The sequence below is a fragment of the Gracilinanus agilis genome, chromosome 2, assembly GCF_016433145.1.
Source record: "Gracilinanus agilis isolate LMUSP501 chromosome 2, AgileGrace, whole genome shotgun sequence".
NCBI lineage: Eukaryota > Metazoa > Chordata > Mammalia > Didelphimorphia > Didelphidae > Gracilinanus > Gracilinanus agilis.
This window is the reverse complement of record NC_058131.1, coordinates 605,788,696-605,811,606: the sequence shown is the minus strand read 5'-3', so window position 1 is coordinate 605,811,606 and position 22,911 is coordinate 605,788,696. Positions and strand designations below refer to the sequence as shown.

Below are 22,911 nucleotides of genomic sequence, written 5' to 3'. Positions count from 1 at the left end.
GCAAACAGGGTAAAGCCACTTGCCCAGGGTCACAAAGCTAAATGTCAGAGTCTGGATTTGAATTCATAAAGATGAGGCTTCCTCATTCCAAGTCCAGTGCTCTATCCTCTTCGTGACCTAGCTGTCTTAATAGCAAACTTTTGTTGTTCTCAACATAAAAGGCTTTGGAAATATTAGTTTAAGTTGATCCTCCTCAACTTCACGTATCTCTAGAACAAATGTCACCTTGATTTCAAGGATCATCTTTTTACCTACAGGGATCTGAAAAACAGAAGTGCTTTTTTTAGGAGGACAATGTAATAATCTAATTCTGAGGAAGCTAAAAGCTCAGGCCCCTTCCAACTCCAACATTTTAGAACTACACAATATAAAATTTGCAAAAAGAATCTATAAGAATGGCATAATATTCACAGTCCTCCTACTAAATGGCTTTTTAAAATGAGTTATGATATGAACTTAAGGTTAAGAAGAATTTTGATAGACAATTTATCGTATCCATTCTGACAAGACTACATTGAGACCATGCTAATTAAGTGAATCGCTATCCACAATTTTTAAGATCTTAAAAATATATGCCATAATTTCCTCTGGTAACAACCTATCTGTCAGGAAACTTACAACTCAAACTTAAATCTGTTTGATATCTTTCTCCCTTTTCTCTTTTCAGTATGAAAGTAGGCAACCACGAGTTAGGATTGTCTGAAAAAGAAACCAAACATAATTTGGTATCGCATAATTTGGTATCGAATCATCTTTATCCTTTTTATTTTCCCATGATTTTCCCTTGATCTTATCTTTTATCCAAAGTGAGGGAAATGGGGACAAAGTAAGCAGAATACTGAAACAAATAATGAAGTTAATTATTGGAATCAACTAACTTTTTTAAGCATTGTTTTCTATGGTAGTAGAGATTCAAAGAGTAAAATAAGATGTAGTCCCTGACCTCATTGAACTTACAGTCTATAGGGAATATTACACATGCACATATAGCAAGGGTTATAAACTAGATGCCATATGAAATTCTAGGGAAAATGATTTTACTGACTGGGAATGAGGAGAAAAGTCCAGGGAAGACTTCACCAAAGAGTTACAGTTTGAATTGGGCTTTAAAGGATAGATAAGAATACAAAATATAAAGGATAAGATTCCAATTGGTTAGCATAAGAATAAGGATAAGTATGGGCAAAGACATAGAGATAGGAAGTAGAGAAACAGCTCTAGGGTGTAGGGAGTAGTTCAATTGAATTAGAGCAGAGAGTATATGAAGGGCAATGATGTGAAACAACACTGGAAAGATAATGTGTTACCAGGTCTTGCATTCCAAGTTAAGAAATTGGAGTTTTATTTAGTAGATAATAGAGAGCCATCTCAGACTTTGGTCAAAGTCTCCAGATTTATGCATATGAAAGACTTCCTGGTACTAATAGGTTTGGAGGGATGGGAAGCTGAGGAGGGAAGGTTAATTAGAATGCTATTATAATAGTCCTTTTGGATGGTAGAATGCCTTTACTTTGGTAGTAGCAGTGGAAATAGAGAGTGAAGAAGGAGAAGATGGGAGGGTTATTACAGATATAAAATCAATGATACTTGATCTGTAAGTCCTATTTTGTGTAAATGACTTGAGAGGGAGGGAAGAAGGGAAGGAGAAAAGGGGAGAAAGAGAGAGAATCTAATGCCAAGCCTTTAAACATGGAAAACTGAGTGAATAAATAAATGACAATGGCATAAACATAAGTAATATTATTTAAAGGACTGTCATGTAAAAGAAGGGCAGCTAAGTGGCACAAGGGATAGAACACTGGGCTTAGAATCAGGAAGATTCATCTTCATGAGTTCAAATCTGGCTACTATCTGTGTGACCCTGGCCAAATCACTTACCCTTGTTTGCCTCAGTTCCTGATCTATAAAATGAGATGGAGAAGGAAAAGGCAAATCACTCTGGTATCTTTGCCAAGAAACCCAAAATGAGGCAAAAATAAAAAGTCAGACGTAACTGAAAAAATAAGACTGAACAAAAACATGTATAGGAGACATTAGACTTGTTCTGCTTAGAACATTAAGGAAGAGCTAGGAGCAATAAATGAGTGAAATTGCTGAGAAACTGATTCTAGGTCTTTGAAAGGAAATACTTTCTAACAATTGGAATTGTCCCAAAGTGAATTATGCTACCTCAGAAGGTATTTTCTGTCTCATTGTAGATCATTAAGGAAAGGTTGGATGACCATTTATTAAGGATAAACAGTAGGTTCTTAGTAAATGCTTAAAGAAGCATTTTTAAGGGCTTAGTAAATCCTTAAAGAAGAAAATTTTTAATATTTTAAATAAATTTCATATTTAATAATAAATGTAATAGTTTAAATGTAGATGACTTTGAGATTCCTTTTGGCTCTGAGATAACATAATGCTGCATGAAATCAAAATGACAAGTCATTGAAGAAAAAGCAGTAACCTCTTTTTGATGACAAATTGAATTTGAATTGCCATTGGAATGTCTCAGTGGCATCTAAGCACTAGGCATCTGAAGAGATAGGTATATGGCTCAGAAGTCCAGACCAGCAATACAAATATGGAGGATCACCTGCACAGGGGCTACCCCATCTTCTACCCCCAACAATCCCCAATTTGTCAGGACCAGATTAAATTGTTATTTATTTAGCACAATAAATAAAATGCAATCAAACATAAATAATGATAATATGAGGTTTTCTAAATCAATAGCAGTTTCAAGGATTCTTTTCTATTTGAGTTTGACATCTCTGGGCTAAATGATCTCTGATGCCTTTTCCAGCTCTCTCTATGTAAATCTGAGTTTTACTCAGAACCTCAGTCTTAGAAGCATTGGGTGGCCTAGACATATAAAATAAAGATCAATTTTCTCATCATCCAGGTACATGTAGTATTACCATTATTTTAATAGCTTTCTACATCAAAGAATCACTGTTATTTTAGGGTTACTTACTGTTTCACTAATCAATTAACATTCCGAATCACTCATATCATTTGTTTACTATGTATTTTAACATACAAAGGACTATATGATCCTTAATGCCAAAAGTTGTAACTAATGTAAAAATTTAGGTGATTTCAGATCTCTAAGCCTAAACCTTCCTTCCTCGGTAGGTCAGTGTGGTGGTTTCCCTGATTACTATGATAGCTCCTTCTGCCTTTGAACTTGTGGCTGCATTAGAGATGTACCACCCACGGACCACACTGAGATTCCAGCTTGCAAGGTACAGTAATCACTTTCTATATAGCTACACAACATAGAGAAACTGGCATGCTCGGTTCCTAATAAAGATGAAATCAGGCTAAAGTATCTGTTCTGATCTCTTTAACCCCAAAGTCCTTCCCTGGGAGTAACAGAAATAGTGAGGAAATACAGCTTTCTCTGGAGGTGAAATGGCATCAATTATAGCATCACCAAAAAAATGGACAAATTCTAGAATGTTTAGGAATTTATATATGATTTAATCTTGCTCCTCATTTTGCCAATGAGAAACTGATGTTCATGGAGATTAAGTGATTTCCCCAAGGAATCAATATTAAGGACTATAGAGCTGAGACCAAGCCCATATGCTTTTTCACTATATAGCCATCCTCTCTTGAGCTGAGAGAGGGAAATGTCTTTCCTTGTGTCTACCTTACTAGGAGCCACTAAAGAGAATCTAATTTGTTATCTCATTTGTCCTTACAGTAATCATATTAGGTCAATTGGCATCATTGTTCTTGTTTTACAGTAAGAAAAAGAAAGTTGAGTGGCTTTTCTTTTATACTTGTCTACCAAATCGTAGCTCCTTGTGTTGAGGGGTTATGTTTTATTTATCTTTGTGACTCCCCCACAGTGCTTAACACCTTGTCTTATACCTATCAGGTTGGAAGGGGAAAAGGAAGTTTTTGTGAAAACATACTGATTTTTGCTACTATCTAAATCTGTTTCTCTTCTCAAATCTAATCCTACACACTTTAAAAATGAAATATATCTTGAGAGGGAGAGGATTACAAGCAGTTTTTTGTGGCTGGTTTAAGATTCCTGATCTAGGCTAAGCCTTGCTTTTTGCGAAGAAAGAAATAATGGAAGAGAATTATAGTTAGTCATTAAAGATCACTGAGATAGTGTGACAAATGCAAGTATAGATTCCCAGAAGTCTGGCACCCAGTACTTACTAGCCTACTAGATTGATTATAAGTATCTCTAATTTCTGCAATACAGAGTCATCAAACAAAAATGTGAAGGTCTAATTCTTTTTTGCATATTTATTACTTTCAGAGTTCTTGTGTTATATCTGGGAAACCTGTACAGCCTAATCATTGCTCTCCTAGACAAGGTGAACAGCATGAGTATTGCTGTGAGTATTCTACCATGTTCTAACAGCATCTTCAAACACACAGAGGAAAGACTACTATTGTTAGGTTTGTACATGTTGATGGACAATTACTTGCCACATAAATAAAAACCACATAATCTGGAGAAGAAAGGAAGGAAAGATACAAAGAAAGGAAGGAAGGAAGGAAGAAAAAAGAAAGAAAGAAGGAAAGAAAGGAAGGAAGGAAGGAAGAAAGAAAGAAAGAGAGAGAGACAGAGAGAAACATGTCTGCAAGTATTTATAAATTATCTAGCTAGATAGCTATCTGGTATAAGGAACTCATAGAATCACAGAATTTGAGAATCAGAAGAAAGCCAAGTGACCAACCATCATACTTTGGACAGCTCTAATTTTTAGGAAATGTTTCCTGATGTCAAGATCAAATTTGCAATTTTGCATGGGTTCTACTATCTTGGGCCAAATGGAACAAGTCTAAGCTCTTTGTGGCAGCCCTGCAAATACTAGGAGAGAGCTATGATGCACCTCCCTACCCATCAATCTTCTCTTTTCCAGGCTAAACTAGTACCTGCTAGAACAAAAATTAAACCCCAGCTCCCTACTCACTATTCTTGGCCAAAATGAGTTGAGTTTCTCATGCTACTGGCAAATAAAGTCATTTGTTGAAGGAAAGGGATCCCTGGCATCAAAGCTTCATTGACACAGGTGTATGCAACCTCTGCTTTCCTTCCTGCAGGAAGCTGAAGCCAAAAATAATGCAAGCATCTGGGTATATTCTCCTCACTTCCTACCAACCAGAGCATTTTCTGAGGAAGAGAAATGGTCCCCAACTATTCCTGGTATCCAAGTAAAACAAAACAGCACGATTCAAAATTACCTAATACCCACTACAGTCACTAATAAAACAACTTCCTACAACTATAATGTGCAGAATCAGCAGGACCAATGCTGGGAAACATATGTTGGACAGGTAATCAGGTTTCAATAAATTGCTAAATTTATTGTTATATTACGTTGATTTATGAGGGAAAAATGATTTACTCTTATTTATATCTTCTGACAGCTTCAAGTAGGGATTTGATCAATATTTGTCAAAAGAATGAATAGATTAATATCTAAAAGGTTTAAATAGGGGGATCAGCAGACAGCCTAGGATCAATGCAGATTCAGGAGGTAGGAGAGGGTCTTGAGGGTGTAAAGGGAAGACAGTCTATAGGAATATGTTTGTCTTAAGAGAGATTAAACTAAAAAACTAAAAAGACCTAGTGCTGTGTTTTTAGAAGAGGAAAACAATCTACCTATAAACATTTCTTAAGTGCCTACTATGTGCCAAGCACTATGCTAAGCACTAAGAATGCACAAAGAGGTAAAACATTGTCCCTATCCTCAAGGAGCTCAAGAAAGCAATATTAGAAACCGATGGAAAAAATAAAGCAAACTCATAATTTTAAATGGAAATAAATAACTTGATAAAACCAAAAGGAATGACTGACTAGATCAGTGGTTCCCAAACTTTTTTGGCCTCCCACCCTCTTTCCAGAAAAAAATATTACTTAGCATCCCCTAGAAATTATGAAAGTATTTATTGAACTCAGAATAAAATGTAATACAAAAAAAGTGTGGCCATCACTGCTATCCTGGATTGCTGCAGCACCCACTAGGGGGCAGTAGCGCCCACTTTGGGAATCACTGGACTAGATAGTGGGGAAAGTCCAGTCTTTTATTCACAAGAAATATAAAAATCAATGATATATATGAAATAAAAATTAAGGAGTTAAAAAATTTTACTATGCAACATAAATCAAGAAAAATAAAAGGAGTTACAAGCATACTATCAGAAGAAATAAAATGGAGATTCAAACATAAAAAGGGATAAACAAGAAACTACAAAGTACTGAAAGAAACAATAGATTCCACTGTGCCAATACTAAAGAAAGAGAATAAAGATACTGACAAACAGATATGGAGGTGACAGAAAAAAGTCACTAAATTTAAATAGTCAATAACCCAAGACCTTTTACTTTACAGGAAATGCTGAAGCTTTCCATTATTGATATGATTTTCACAGTGGCAAGCATTCTGCTTATTGACTTTTTCCGTGGTCTTTTTGTTCGATATTTAAGTGACTGTTGGTGTTGGGACCTGGAAAGCAAGTTTGTAAGTTCAATGTTATGTTAGTTTAAGATGTCTTGTTCAAAAAGTTCTGAGTGAGTTAACTTTACAGTCTCTTGGTGGCCATTTGTTACATTAGCCAGAGTAAAAATCTCTAAGGGGGATAGATTATATGCAAGAAGGGAAAAAAACAAATAGGACTATTTTCTCTTCTGAGATTAATCTCTCTTGTGTCTATTCCCGACTCTGTCTCTATCTTTCATTCTCTGTCTTTGTCTCTGTTTCTCTCACACATTCTCTGTCTCTGTCTGTCTATCTCTCTCTCACACACACAAACATATACACAGATATGAATAAAATATGAATAAATATGAATATGAATAAAATTTGAATACAAATACAAATATAAATAAAATTCCTTGGTTCCCTAGCTGGGACAAGAGATTTTCAGTATTTTATTCACTATTTAACTATTGGTTTTTATTTCTAGCCGGAATATGGAGAGTTCAAAATAGCTGAAAATGTACTCCATTTGGTCTACAATCAAGGAATGATTTGGTAGGTAGCAAAGTTGTTTTTTTTTTCATGTTCTAGTTGGTCCCATTTAATCTAAAGACTTCAATTTATGAATGTACTATTACCAAACATACCCAACATTGTCTTCAGAATTTAAAAGTTCTATCAATTCAAATAGTAATTATCATCTATACTTTCATCTAATCCTTCATCAATTCTCAAGATCATTTATAAGCTAATAATATCACATGTCCAGAAAAGGTGAAGATGATAAATATATATATATATATATATATTCAATTAGTTTTGTTTTTCAAAACTGTCAGTTACCTCATTAAAAAGTGATCTCAAAAGAAAACTTGATATAAGCTGGTATGAAACAGTTTTTCCTGAATTCTACATAGGAGGAGAATAAGAAGGGTGTGGAACAAAAGGCTGATGAGAGGGGCAGCTGGGTAGCTCAGTGGAGTGAGAGTCAGACCTAGAGACAGGAGGTCCTAGGTTCAAACCCGGCCTCAGACACTTCCCAGCTGTGTGACCCTGGGCAAGTCACTTGACCCCCATTGCCCACCCTTACCAATCTTCCACCTATGAGACAATACACCAAAGTACAAGGGTTTTTTTAAAAAAAAAAGGCTGATGAGAGTTAACATTATGACCTTCACCTCTTATTCATCTATGAACCTCCATTTGGTTCATCAATAAAATAGATTGGACAAAGTAATGTCAAAGTTCCATCCCATTCTAATATCCTATGATCAGTGAAGTTATAAGGGTTTTTATCACACATTTTCTGCTGAAATGTCATCAGCATCTTTTTTGAATCACAGCAAATCTTTTCTTGAAATGTTTCCCCTCACCTTCCCCTAAAAGAATTGATTTTTTAAATTATTTTTTATTTCTCCTCTTTTTTTTCCTCTATTCCGTTCCTTATCTTCTCTTATTCTCCTATCTTCCTCACTTCTTATAGTTCTTACACTAAACAAGAGGAAGTTATGGTGAAATAGAAAGATCACTGGTTAGGGAGTTCACACCAAGGCTTTGTTCCTAGCACTGCCCCTAAATAACTGTGTGGCCTCAGATAGTTCACTTCACTTTCTTGTACCTGTTTTCTCATCTGAAAAGAGGGGAAGGCTTGAGCTAAAACAATCTCTAAGCTTCCTTCTGGCTTGTCTTTCCATTTCCCTCTTTCTTTCCTCTTCTTTTCTACATCTCTTCCAACATAATACCTCAGCTCTGCAGCTCTTTCTTGTCTTTTCTCTCCAAGCTCTCAGCTAATTCTAAAATACTTTGAGTTCTTTTAGTTTTTGTTTCAGTTCCTCATGTTCAGCTGATAAATGGCACCATTCCTCTTCTTGAAGTGAAAGAAAAGGGCTAATGACTCTTCATCTGAAAATCCCACAAATTAGCCTCTGTTGCTGCTGCCCTTGCTTTTGCATATGATACAATGAAAAGAACACTGGGTTTGAAATCAGAGAGTCTAATTTTAATTCCCAGTTTAATTCCCAGTTTAATTCCCAGTTTTAATTCACTACATTATGTCCTCTCCTTTGCATCAATTTCCTTATTTGTCAAATTAGCAGGGAAAAGAGTTCATGATTCTAAATATCCTCTATCTGTATCTCTAAACCTGAGATCCTCTCCTTTCTACACTCATTTCTGTATAGCTCATTTCCTAATCAAACTATCATTACTCTATCACCTTGACCTTCTAAACTCACTGCTTGAGTTACTACAACATTTCTAATAGCTAATTTGGGGGTTTATCTTATTCACTGGTGATGGCCAGGTTACCTTCCCACAATGTAACTCTTATACACATAAGTAAAATTCCTTTAATCATTAAAACAACTCTGTGGAATAATGAACTGGAGGAATTCCATGTGAACTGGAAGGACCTCCAAGAATTGATACAAAATGAAAGGAGCAGATCCAGGAGAACATTATACACAGAGACTGATACACTGTGGTACAATCGAACATAACAGACTTCTCTACTAGCAGCAGTACAACCATCCAGGATAATTCTGAGGGACTTATGAGAAAGAACGCTATCCACATCCAGAGAAAGAACTGTGGGAATAGAAACACAGAAGAAAAACAACTGTTTGATCACATGGTACGATTGGGATATGATTGGAAATGTAGACTCTAAATGATCACTCTTATTGTAAATATTAATAATATAGAAATAGGTCTTGATCAATGATACATGTAAAAACCCAGTTGAATTGCTCATTGGCTCTGGGAGGAGGAAGGGAGAAGGGGAAGGAAGGAATATGAATCATGTAACTACAGAAAAATATTCTTAACTAATTAATTTAAAAAAAGAACAACTCTATGAATTAGATATGCCAGCTGTTATGTCCATCTGGCAGGGGAGAACTCTGTAAGGCAAAAAATTTCTGTGACTTTCCCAAGATCACATAGTTATTAATGAACCCAGGACTGAGGGTTCCTATCTCTTAATACAGTGATGTTTCCACAAGACCACACTTTTTTTTTTTTTTTTTAAATCCTGGGACTCCATTCTAGGAGCATAGGGCCGCAACCAGTAGGCAATGGGTCGCTCAGGGTCACCCAGCTGGGAAGTGTCTGAGTCCGGATTTGAACCTAGGACCTTTCATCTCTAGGCCTGGCTCTTAATCCACTGAGCTAGCCCAGCTGCCCCTACTTTAGGTTGCAGTTTCTTTAGCAGATGTAGTTTTTACAGGGTGGGGTTGCTAGCCCCACACCCAACCCTCCTCCTTTTTCATCCAGGCTAGGGACCGTCCTTAGCCCAGGAGTGGTAAGGGTGGGCGATAGGAGTCAAGTGACTTGCCCAAGGTCACACAGCTGGAAGTGTCCGAGGCCGGACTTGAACCTAGGACCTCCAGTCTCTAGGCCTAGCTCTCAGTCCACTGAGCCACCCAGCTGCCCCTGTCCACAAGACCACACTGCCTGGTCCTAATTGTTTAATGGCCCTTCCTTTCAATTCTGTTCAGACCAATTGCCCACAATACCCAATAATAAAAGGGAAATAGGCAAATAAAGCTGTATTAGAGCCAGAGAATTAGAACTGATACATAGAGAAAACCTTCATTGTGCCGACTAGTATTGGAAAAAATTTTCTAAGGGGATCACGTCCTTTTTTTTTCCTTCTGAGGATATTTAAAGACAGGATTCCTTTCCATATGCAGAGAAGGTTCAGGTCTATGAACATTTGTAAATGGACCTGATCATTCCTAAGGCATCTTTTAGCCCTAATAATCCCTGATTTAATGAATACATACTTTTAAATAATCTGCCCATAAAATGCCCATAAATGCATAGTGTTATTTTCCTGTCAAATTTCTTTATATGACCTCTAATAATATCAAAATCTATTTTACATGTTATTCAATTCAAAGGTCATTTATTAGATTTGCACTGCATACCTGACACTCTACTAGGCAATGGGGAGATAAAGATATAGATGATATCAACCTTCCTTTTAAGAAGATTATAATCTAATGAAGTACCCTCAACCTATGTCTTTCCTGGGAAACTCCTAGACTAAGAATAGTTAAATAGGAATAGAATAGCATAGGATAGAAGGGGTTTTTTATTTGGGGGGATTAAAATAAGAATAGATTAAGATTAAAGGTAAGTATCAAAAATTCACAAAATCAAACTTGGTAAGTTTTTCATTTGTGAAAGGAGACAACTATAGAAATGGTATTTTGGAAGAAGGAGTGTGCTCACAAGGAGATGCTATGGAATGCGGTGAAGTGAATATGTTGTATTTTTGACTTTCAGCTGTAATATGCAGAAATGAGTAGCGATTTTTCTGGGGGTCCAAGTTGGCAGTTGCCACTTTGGAACACAGAACCTGGCAGAGCACCCAGGCCAGGTGCCAAGGTGACAGTTGAGGACAGAGTATAAAAGGGGGTCCTCAAACCCCTGGGAGCTTGACTTCTCTGACTCACCTGGAGGGTTAGGGAGGAAGAGGGTTTTGGGCCCCAGGGTGGTTTGGGAGTGAGTTTCTTTTAGGCAGGCAGGGACTAATTCCATTTTTAAACAAATATTCAGTACTTCGTTGGCATAGACAACATCCTTACATTATCAGCTAGTGCAGTGATTCCCAAAATGGGTCCTACCACCCCCTGGTGGGTGCTGCAGTGATCTGGAAGGCGGTGATGGCCACAGGTGCATTTATCTTTTCTATTAATTGCTATTAAAATTTTTTAAAAATTAATTTCCAGGAGGCTAAGTAATATTTTTTCTGGAAAGGGGGCAGTAGGCCAAAAAAGTTTGGGAACCACTGAGCTAGTGGAAACAGCTACAACCAAGAACAGCAGCATCTGACCCAAGGGCTTGCCAACCTCTGGGCTCAGCTACAAGCAATAGAGTTGGGATCTGCCCTCAAGGCTTTCTCATACTCTACACCTAGGGAACATCAACTAGTGCTTCAAAATCTATTCAACATCAATGATTTAGGCAAGATTTTAGAATTTCCTTTCACCCACCTTCTTACCCCTCACCTCAGTCTAATTACAAATAAACCCTGCTTAACTCTAAGTATAAACAATCTTGGAGCCTTGCTTACCTTACCATCAATCATCAAATCATTAGTAGTCAGATCCGGGTTTCAACGTTAGTTGAGCAAGCCTTCCAAGCCAGTTTATCATCTTCAATTCAAGGTTTCAGGAAGTCTCAAACTACTTCCTGGAAACATTTCTAACTGACTGGCTGGATTGGTTCCAAGCCCTTGGGGCTGTGGCAAAGAGTCTTGGGGTTAAAGGAGACCTGACCCAGCTGGTGTGGGAGGTTATCTAACTGACATACAGCTGTGGTTTGGGACTACCTCCCTTTAATATTCCATCATCAGCATCTGCCTAGGCCCCTTGGCAGCTCCTAACAGTTCCCACATAACAGTGAATACAGAATGCGGTGAAGTGACTTTTGTGTTTGTGTCTTTTGGCACACTTTATTCTTTCATATGTCCTGGTTACCATCTATCCTCTTGCTATGCACAATTATTCACAGTGTTCAATGATTTTACTTTACCTAGTCTTCTGAGATGTTTCTCACCCTGAAACAGAATGCTAGAGAGAGAGTGAATGGCAGTTGATTGGGACTTGGCTCAACCCAATGGAAGTAGACCCTGTCTCTTTTAGATAACCCCAAACTGATATCCTCTTTATGACCCTGTTTGATTAATCTGACTGCTTTTCAGGTGTAAAGATTTATTTGTAAAAAGAGAACAAGGGTAGGGCAGGAAAGAGGTTGAAGGCGTCCCTAACTAAAGGCATCAAGCAACATTGTCCCATCTGGACAGCCCTCTGCTAAAGCCAATGCTAAAGTTTGATCTGCCTCCCTATCCGTAGTTTCTCTGTCTGTCTTTCCTAGGCTAATCCTCAAAGGGAATAAGTCTCTAGGGCAGGGGTCAGCAACCTTTATTGGCCATGAGAGCCAAAAATTACATTTTTTAAAATGTAATTTCGTGAGAGCCATACAGTGCTCACAGTGTGCACTCCTGTAACAGCACCTGAAAAAAATTGACTTTATGGCTCAAAAGAGCCAGATATGGCTCAAGAGCCATATGTTGCCAACCCCTGCTCTAGGGTAACTGGAGTAACGAGATGATGAATCAGGAACTAGGAACAATTCTGCCTACCTCAGGAAAAATCCCTGAATCTGCTCCCTAGTTGATCTTGTTTCTTCTTTGATAGGAGCTTCAGGAAATTGTAGATTTTCAGTTGACAAGAGAGTCTTTCTCAAGAGTGGATTCACTTCCCAAAGGCTAGAGTGAGAGACTCAGAGCTCTTTTCCCCCTCAGAGTTCCTCCCAAATCCAAGAAACTGGAAGTTACAAAATCTCTTCATTCTACCCCTCCTCCAAGATTCAAACACCACTTCACCACATTCCATAGCATCTCCTTGTGAGCACACTCCTTCCAAAATACCATTTCTACATTACACAAATGGCTACAATACCAGAAACAGTGAAAATACAAAGAAAGGTCCAAGCAAAGGGCTATGAAAAATATGAAGAATCTAAGGAGATAGGTGAGGCTTCATGGAGATAATGACAACTGAGAAGGGACTCACAGACATACAATGACTTTCATAGTTATAGAGGAGGGATGTCTTTCAGCAAATAATCTATTCAACTACCATTGATCTTCCCTATGTTTATACCAATCCCTCCCGTGGATAAGTAAATGAACAGAGAAGTCAAGTGGCTGTTTGGTATTAATGACTTCCCTCATCACACAACCATTCATATTCTCCTAATCTATTGTCCTTGTTCCTCCTTAATAGTCTTGATGTTTATAACAAAACTATTTAACAATTCACTTTCCTCTTCCCTCAAATCTCTTACTTTCATCTTTCCATCATCTACTCTCTTCCAGTCTTCAGTTTTGGATCACCTCTCACCATCTACTTTCTTAAATAATGATCTAGGTCTGGGGGGCAGCTAGGCCTGGAGTTGAGAAGTCCTGGATTCAAACATGACCTCAGATACTTACTAGTTGTGTGACCTTGAGAAATTCACTTAACCCCCAATTGCCAAGCTCTTGCCACTCTTCTATCTCAGAATTTATACTAGGATATAAGTTAAAGGTTAAAAAAAAAGAATAACTATTTCCTAAATGTAGGGTCTCCCCTAAGCTCTATCCTGGACCCTCTTTGCTTCCCTTTCTATATTCTTTCCATTGGTGATCTCATCAATTCCTATGGGTTTAATTATCATTTCTATGTTAATTATTTCTTAATTTATACATCTATTCCTGATATCTTCCTTATCTCTAATAGCCTGCACACACAAAGTAGTGCCATCACTATCTCAAATTCAACATGTCCAAAAGGGAAACTTTTCTTTCCCCTCTAAACCTGATGCTCTTTCTGTCCCTTTTTCTGTTAAGGGCATCACTATTCTCCTTATCATAAAAAAGCAAAACTTTGGAGATATCTATAACACTTCTTTTTAATATTTATATTCAATTATTTTCATCTTTCATCCCTATTATGTTTCATATCCATCCCTTTTCCTCCACTCCCAAAGCTACCACCTTAACTCAGGCCCTCATTACTTCTTTCTTGCTATTGTTATATACACCATTAATTGTTCCTGCTACTTCTGGTATCTGTCTTCTTCAATCCATTCTCCATTCAATTGCCCAAAGGTCTTCCTGAAACAAGGAAAGTTTGTTTCTTTCTTGGCTGATAAATTATAAGCCTCTTATTGACTCATTTTAAATATCAATCCCTTAATCTGGCATTTAATGCCTTCCATAATTGGACCCCAAGTTCCTCTTCCAGCCTTATTTTGCATTATTCCCCTTCATGAATTCTCCATTCCAGTAAAATTGGATTACAAACTATTCTCTGAATTCAACATTTCAACTCCTACCTCCATGCATTTGCAAAATGTCTTTTCCTTATCCATGATACACTCCCTCACATCATTGCCTCTCAAAATCCTTGTTTTGCTTCATGGTTTAGTTTAACTCTGAGCTTCTACATATATCTTTTCTATATCCCTAAACTGTTAGTGCCCTCTTCTCCTAAATTATCTTACATTTTCTCATTTCTATATTTGCTATACCACCAAATCTAAACTCTTTGACAAGGTTTATTTCATTTTAGTTTTTGTATCTGCCTATCTAGGAACATACTGAGCAATCATTAAATTTTTAGTAAATTGAATACATTTATTGGAGAGGAATCCATTCTTTATATGGTTCAAAATAAAAGTTAAGGACCTGATAGGTGAGAAGTCAGGAAGGGATCCAGGGAAGTCTAGTTGGCAAGAACAGAAAGTATGTAAAATTGAGTAGTAGAATGAAAAAAGACTGGATAGGAAGACTGGAACTAGACTGAGAAGAGCTTGAATATTAAGATCAAGAATTTGTAATATATATATATAATATATATATATATGTGTGTGTGTATGTGTGTGTGTATGTAAATACACACACCCTAGCCCCCACTCCACCTCCCACACACATATATAGCTATTATAAACTATTCTGTGGTAATGTTGACTTTTCTATTTTTTACAGGATGGGGGCTTTTTTCTCACCCTGTCTTCCAGCATTCAATGTTCTCAAGTTGATTGGTCTGATGTATTTACGGAGTTGGGCTGTGCTAACTTGTAATGTACCCCATCAGCAAGTTTTCCGAGCCTCCAGGTCAGTGAAATAACTTCTTGAAACTAAAAGTAAAGAAGCACGTTATTTTGTGTTGTTGGACAGCAAAAGTGCTAACTTGAGTGAGCGTGAGCTGTTAACTGAAGTCTTAGTCATAAAAATATTGAGAGGCTATCAGCCCAGAGTTACACTGTGTCCATCCCTCATTCAACATTTACTGAGCACTTGTCCTGTAGTAGATATTGTAGGGAATAAAAAGCCAAGTATGATGGTCCCTGCCATCAAGGAGCCCTTGATGAAACAAGGAACAACATAAGGAAAAGGACAGAAGATGAATCAAAATTCTACCTTCCTGGGGGCAGCTGGGTAGCTAAGTGGATTGAGAGTCAGGCCTAGAGACAGGAGGTCCTAGGTTCAAATATGGCCTCAGACACTTCCCAGCTGTGTGACCTTGGGCAAATCACTTGACCCTAATTGCCTAGCCCTTACCACTCTTCTAACTAGGAGCCAATACACAGAAGTTAAGGGTTTAAAATAAATAAACAAACAAATAAATGGCCAGCTAAATAAATAAATGAATGAATAAATAAATAAATAAATAAGCGAATGAATAAATAAATAAATAAATGGAGGGATGGGCAGATAAATGAATAAATGAATAAATAAGTGAATGAGTAAATGAATGAGTGAATGCATGAATAAATAAATAAATAAATAAATAAATAATTGTATAAATGAATGAATGAATGAATGAATGAATGAATGAGAATTCTACCTTCCAAATTATTTACTATGTATCCCACTTGATAAAACTAATTTTGCTGGCTGACTCCCAACTTGTTGGGGAGTTATGGCTCTGCCCTCCCTTCAGTCACTCATCTGATCACATGCTGCCACATATGAGGGATGTCATCTTCTGGTGTCTGATCAGGACATCACTGAGGTGATCATAACTAGAAAGATTTCAAATGCAGCCCCAGGGATGAACAGTATTTTTTGTCATCTCCAAAAGCCTCAGGAAGGTCAGAGAGGCTGCTTGGGACACCAGAGTGACCACAGGGTCATGAACTTTTCATGGAAATCTCTCAAAGACTATTTACTAAGCCATGAAAGCATTGCAACCTACATCAATATTTAGATTGGCTTCAATTGATAAAATCATAGGTCATTAATATATTGAAGTATAAATTACTTATTTATATAGCATAACCTCCTACTAAGTTTCAAACATGAAAACATGGACCATGGCTTTATCTGAAACTGAAATCTACCCAGAAGCAAACATAGAGGACTCTAAACACCATAGGCATTAATAATAATAATTTCTTGAATTGCAGTCACCTGGACTTAATCTTAGGTGGCTAGCATGAATATCCAAAGAACTAACAATTAGCCAAGAGGAAGGACCCCAGACTATACGTTCAGGTTGTCTCGTTCATAGCTCATCCACAACAAACAGTTTGCAAACTTGAATAAGACACTTAACTTTTCTAGGACTCCGTTTCCTCATCTGTAATATGAGGGGAAGAAGGGAAGGGTGAGAAAGGGCTGCATTAAATGAATACTAAAGTCCCTTCTAGCTCTAAATCTATGATACTATGAATAAGGCAGAACTGAAGAACCCTATTCCTATGCAGTTTATTCTAAGATCTCAACCCAAAGTTGTCCCATGAATTAGAGTACCTTTTGCTTATAGTTGCAAAAAAGCCACTGGGATAGTCTGGGAGCAGGGACAATTGAAGATCCTTCACAGAGTTTATGATGTGGTGAGGTAATTTAGGGACTGCATGTTGGAAAATAGATCCAGTCTGGGGAAGAGATAAATGCATCATTTTAATTGCAATGTCTGCTCAGACCATTCAGTTAAGCAAACTGCCAACGTCAAAAGTCTGAGTATTTGTTTTAGGTAGTCATAGGTTTGAGGAAAGAGAGCTCCAGCCTCTGTTCCCCTTCAAAATAAAGGAAGAGATGAGGCCAGGTACTTGGGTTATACAAGGAGAAACAAAAGCTTAAATTACTATATCCAGACCACATCCTAAACCAGGTGAGGAATTTCTGTAACGGCTAGGATAGATATCCAAGCAAGATTTGTCTTTGTGCCCAATTGCGTTCAATTAATAATAACAGTTAGAACTCATAGAATTTTAAGGACTGCAACTTGCTTTACATATGTTATCTGATTTGATCTTTACAACAACCTTGTACTATTGTCATTGCCACTTTGCAAATGAGAAAACTGAAGGATAGAGAGCTTCAAGTGATTTATCCAGGGTCACACAGTGAGTAAGTATCTGCAGCAGGATTTTAATTCAGATTTCCCTAACTCCAAGTCTACATATTTCTATACCACTGTTGACCCCAGTGGCATCAATTCCATTCAAAGAAATCATTTAATCCTCAATGCCATATTGACTCAAATTTAAGAGACATGACTCAATCAAATATCAGACGCAAAAGCTCAATATAGTTGACCTTTACTTCTAGATTTCAAAAACCTTATATAATTCTGTTCTCAATGAGAGAATCACTTAATCACCAGTCCTAAGATGTCCATAAAATAAAATACCACACAAAGCACATGATATATGGCCTGGTAGATCTCATTAATAGCATATAACCAGCCTTCCACTTATACTCATCCATACTTAGAACGTTGTGCCAAATGCACCAATGTTAATATTTGAAGTATATCCAACCAGATGCCAACACATAAATTGTTATTCTGCTTAGTTATAGACTCCAGAACATAAATCTCATATCCAAGTCTCTGGACCATCATAGAATTAGACTTAGAGTTAGAAGGCACATTAGAGATTACCTACTGCAAACCCCTTAATTTTTACTTGTGGGGAAACTGAAGCCCAGAGAGATCAAGTGATTTGCCCAAGATCACACTATAGTTATAGGACCAGATCTTCTTAATTTCTTTTTTCCATTTCCATCATCTGCACAACTTCTCTCTGGGGTCTTTTTGATGAATAAATTATAGATATTTGGGTCCAAGATAGCCACATTTAAATAATGTAAGTTGACCCTTTTCTACACCAAATTCAACCCCATTGCTTCACTAGGGCAAAGAGTCATATCCCTGATTTCTCAGAGTCTAGACCAGCAAAGAATAAGATCTGGAAGGTGCTAATCTCGGAAGGATTTGAGTAGGGGACTAATGAAAGGTCCTTGTATATAGGACAAACTAAGGCAAAGTTGCTCATAATCAGGTGAACCACAGAGTAGAAAATTGAGGGACCACATAAACTCTTCAAGATGATCTACTAAGTCATTGAAGGGTTACAGTATGTAACAGGGCAAGGGGTTACTACACTGAAGAAATCACAGATTCTTCAAACATTCAAAATCAAGTATGTACATTTTTAATGCAAGACATACACAGTGGTAATTTAAAGTTCAATTCAACAAAGATTTACTAAGTGAAATTCTGGGTACTAATCCCTGAGGCAATAATAACAATAATAACCAATAATAAGTATAATCTGTAATTACTATTATGAAAATATAATAATATTTAGCAATAATTATATGCCCAGGGACAACTAGGTGCTTCAGTGGATAGAAAGCCAGTCCTCGATTCAAATCTGAACTCACTACTTCCTGGTTGTGTGACCCTGAGCAAGTCATTTAACTTCAATGCCTAATGCTTACCACTCTTCTGTTTTGGAACTGATAATTGTTATCAATTCTAAGATAGAAGGTAAGGGTTTCAATCTAAAATATTATACATATATATTTTGTTCAGAAAATATTTTGGTTCTTATACTAAAGCCCAAAGTATTATAAGACTCTTCAGTGATATATGTTGCTCTAAAGAGGACAATCTTATATACTATAAAACAAGAAGGATGCTATAGATTAACATTAATATTTTAGCAAAGCATTTGATAAAATCTCTTATGCTATTTTTGCTGGGAAATGAAGTCATAGGTTATATGAAAGCAAAATTAGATGGATTCAGAATGGACTGAATGAGTAGAACCAAAATATGATCAATGTTAATTTGGAAGGAGAGCCCAATATAAGTTTCTGGGAATCTGTACATGGTTATATATTAAATATTTGGATAAAGGCACAATTAAATCCTTACCAAATTTTCAAATGTTATTTCCCCTTAGCTGGAGGATGTAACTAACCCACTAGATTAGAGATTAGGGGTCTAAAAGTATCTTGGTGGGATAGAACTTTAGGTTGAATTAAATAAGTTAAAATTTGATAGTAATAAATATAAATTCTTACCTTTACGTTAAAAAAATCAATTTCACAAATACACATTGGAGGAAGAAATGGATGAACAGGAAAAATATTAGGAGTGAGGAGAGGCATTATTGGACTGCAAGTTCATTTTGAATCATTAGTATGATATGACAGTCAAAGAATATAATGAGAACTTTAAGAGAGAGGTAATATCCAGGAATAAGTAGGAAATAGGCAGTGAAGTAGTATGGTGAAGAGAAAACTACAACTAAAATCAGAAAAACCTGAGTTCAAATTCTGCCTCAGAAAACATTACCAGTTGTATAACCCAGGGAAATCATTTCACCCCTGTCTACCTCAGTTTATGCATCTGTATAAGGAAAGGCTAAGATAAATTGTGTTGTATACTCCCGTTAATGAAATCACGAATCCATTGATTTAAGTATGGCATTATAGAAATAAAGCTGGTAGTAGTAGTAGTAGTAGTCATCTTAGGAGCCTGCACCATACAATGTACTTAAAAATGTTTGATTTTTGATTGTTTGGTTTATTGTTATTGTTACTTAGCATTAAATAAATCTAAGCTGCATTGATAAATACTTTACACAAGTTACCTTATTTGGTCCTTACAATTGTCATTAGGTAAAGCGATTATCATTCCCCCATTTTAAAGATGAAGAAACTTAGATTCAGAGATCCTCAAGGTCACATAATGTCAAAGTCAGAATACAAATTCAAGTGTCCTCATTCTACAAATCCAGCATTCTATGTACTGTGGTCTACTGTTTATACACCAATGTGTCCCTCTCTGCCCATTGGTCCTCACTGTGAGTTGTTTTCCCCAATTAGGATGTAATATTGTATGTATACATGAATATAGGTTGAAGTAAAGCCAAATGTAAATGCTATTCATATTCATTTCCTTTTTGAGCAGCTTTCTGCTTCAGAAAGGTCAACATCACAAACCTTCTATTCTGCAATTCCTTGGATATCTGTACACGTTGTATTTTTCTGCAAAGCGAAGCCAACAATATTTGGTTTTCTTGTAGATCCAATAACTTCTACTTGGCGATGTTGCTGTTCATGCTGTTTCTGTGCATGCTGCCAACAATTTTTGCTATTGCTAGATATAAACCATCTTTAAACTGTGGTCCCTTTAGGTGAGTGATTGCTTCATTAGAGACTTGCTTTTGTTTGACAGCTAAAGCCAGTTTAAAAAGAAACTGCCTGCCAGGTATGTTCCACATACTATGTTAATGATACAATTCCTCTCAGCTTAGGTAAACTGAAAGTAATAAAGGAGAGAGACAAAGACAGAGAGACAGAGACGGAGATAGAGATACAGAGACAGAGATACAGAGACAGAGACAGAGACATAAATAGCTTTTATGAAAAGTCAAAATGATCACATATAGTATTTAGGGGGAAGAAATAACTGACAGCATTTTGTATAATGATGAACTGATGTTCCCATAAAGAAGATCAGAATCATTTAATCAATTCAGCCCTATTAGAAATGCTATCTGTGGTCTGTGGCTTTTTATGAAGTTGGGGCAGGGGAAAGTTGTACTCCTATGGGCAAAAGATCTTGTATTTCTGGATTATACCCAAACCCCAAGATTAATGGAATGTAGTAGGGCAATTGGGCAGGCTTTCTCACATGATAGGAAATCCCAAGGCTAAGTCTGGGAGTCTTCAAATTCCTCTAAAGCAATTGTGCAGTCACAACATAGGACCAAATAGAAACAGGTTTTTTGGAATATCTCTTACTAACCAGCAGATAGTCATATGGCATATACAATTAATTATGTATATATGTATACATATATATATATAAATACATGCATACACATATGTAAATGTGTATATGTACCTAGATACAGTATGTTTGGAGAACTAAATAGCATATATTTAGTATATGGGTGTATTTTCTGCTAAAAAATCTATTCTGGAATCTCACAATGGTGTGGAGTTGATTCTGGTTTCTTGAATACAATGAGAGGATAGTTTTAAATTATGACAAACCCTATCAAGCCAGAAAAATTAAGTACTAGGTCAATAAAATATTGTATTTCTGTCTGGTGGCCACCCTTGCTGAGTTTAGAGAAGATAATCATCAGGGCTTGGTCAATGAGGTGAAAAACTTTTGCAGTAATAAGTAATTATGAACACTATCTAGACGAAAGAGTTGAAATCAATCCATGAAAGTGCTTAAAAAGTGATCCAGGGACTTCTGGTAGTCCCCTAGGGTCATATACAAATTCTGGAAATTGAGAATGTCACCTTGATTGACAGTTGAAGACAGTTGGAGACATAGGAATGTTCCCAGATGCTGTGAGGACAGGAGGAAAGGCAGTTGGCCAGAGGATATAAATACTCTGACAGCCATCTGACAGGGGCTTTTGGCTTTTGGTTTTAGAGCCCTGGCCTGAAACCCTTGACTTGAAGCATTAATCTGATCTTGGACAATGATTGACCTGTGGGTCTGACCATGGATCCTCTGGTTCTCTCTGAATTCCCCTAGATATTTAGGCATCTGAACCATCACTAGATATTTAGGCATCCTGGGTGGGGAAACCAGGAAGTGGGAAGGAGAAGAAGCAGAGGGAGGTAAGGGAGGTAAGGGAGGTATTTCCTGACGGTTACAGAACTGACATAACAACTGGCAGTAAGAAGCTGAGAAGGGATCATCAATATCTGTATCAACCAAGCATATTGCTTACTCTGGTTTGGCTGTGGCCAAGATGAGCCAGAGAAGGTGAAGAACAAGAGCTCCAGCATTACTGAAACAGCCTACAGTCCTGAGGGATTAGTGATCATAGCCTTTAGTAACAGGGTCTCCTATCCCCAATCTGTTCCTGTTTATTCCTTTCCCTTATTAACATCATAAAGATTATTAAGTACCTCCTTTGAGTAGTTATTACATCACCACTCTGGAGATCAAGCAACGTTTTCCAAGGCTAATAGAGACCAATTCTAATAATCAATCCACCCTCAGGTGGGACTTGAAAGGGTTACTCATCCACTGACCTTTAGGGATCCTGCCTGGGCACTGTTATCAAGAAGGGCAGTTATTATAACATCCAGCTGAGTGGCAGGTCTCGGGTGTCCCTGCATCAGCAATCAAGGGAGCCAAAGCACAGCTTCCCAGATTAATATAATAACTAGAATAGTATAAAGGTACCCTTTTATTTTATAACACTAGTGATGGGCAAACTATTTCCTGTGGGCCAGATCTAGGCCATAGTTTGCCCATCACTGCCTAAGCAATTCCCTAATCACTACACCCCCACATCTAGATGTAGTGATTAGGGAATTGCTTACAGCAGTGATGGGCAAACTAGGCCTGGATCTGGCCCTGGGGGAATAGTTTGCCCATCACTGCTAGACCATGTTGGGGGATCCATAAGATTAAAACTATTTCACAGAAATACTAAGGCATTTTAAGATCTAAAATGGAAAATATTGATAGATAAAACACGCATAGCAAACGTTCTTTGAGGAGTACTCAGTAATTTTTTTAAGAGTGTAAAACAATTTTAAGACCAAAAGGTTTGAAAAATACTGCTCCAAGTTTAATTAAAGTAGTTATTAGGCCTATCCTTACTTGCAGATTTACACTGACTAGGAGTATATTCT

General features: G+C 37.1%; 1 protein-coding gene across 1 annotated transcript in view; it reads left to right on the top strand.

Annotated features, from left to right (window-relative positions):
* Positions 1–22,911, top strand: part of TMC3 (transmembrane channel like 3) — a 72,316-nt gene that overhangs the window by 32,223 nt on the left and 17,182 nt on the right. Inside the window, exons 11-17 of the mRNA XM_044662515.1 lie at positions 3,121–3,230; positions 4,268–4,346; positions 5,059–5,292; positions 6,351–6,479; positions 6,925–6,992; positions 14,980–15,108; positions 20,322–20,432. Coding sequence (XP_044518450.1) covers positions 3,121–3,230; positions 4,268–4,346; positions 5,059–5,292; positions 6,351–6,479; positions 6,925–6,992; positions 14,980–15,108; positions 20,322–20,432 — 860 coding nt within the window. The remainder of the gene's footprint in view (positions 1–3,120; positions 3,231–4,267; positions 4,347–5,058; positions 5,293–6,350; positions 6,480–6,924; positions 6,993–14,979; positions 15,109–20,321; positions 20,433–22,911) is intronic.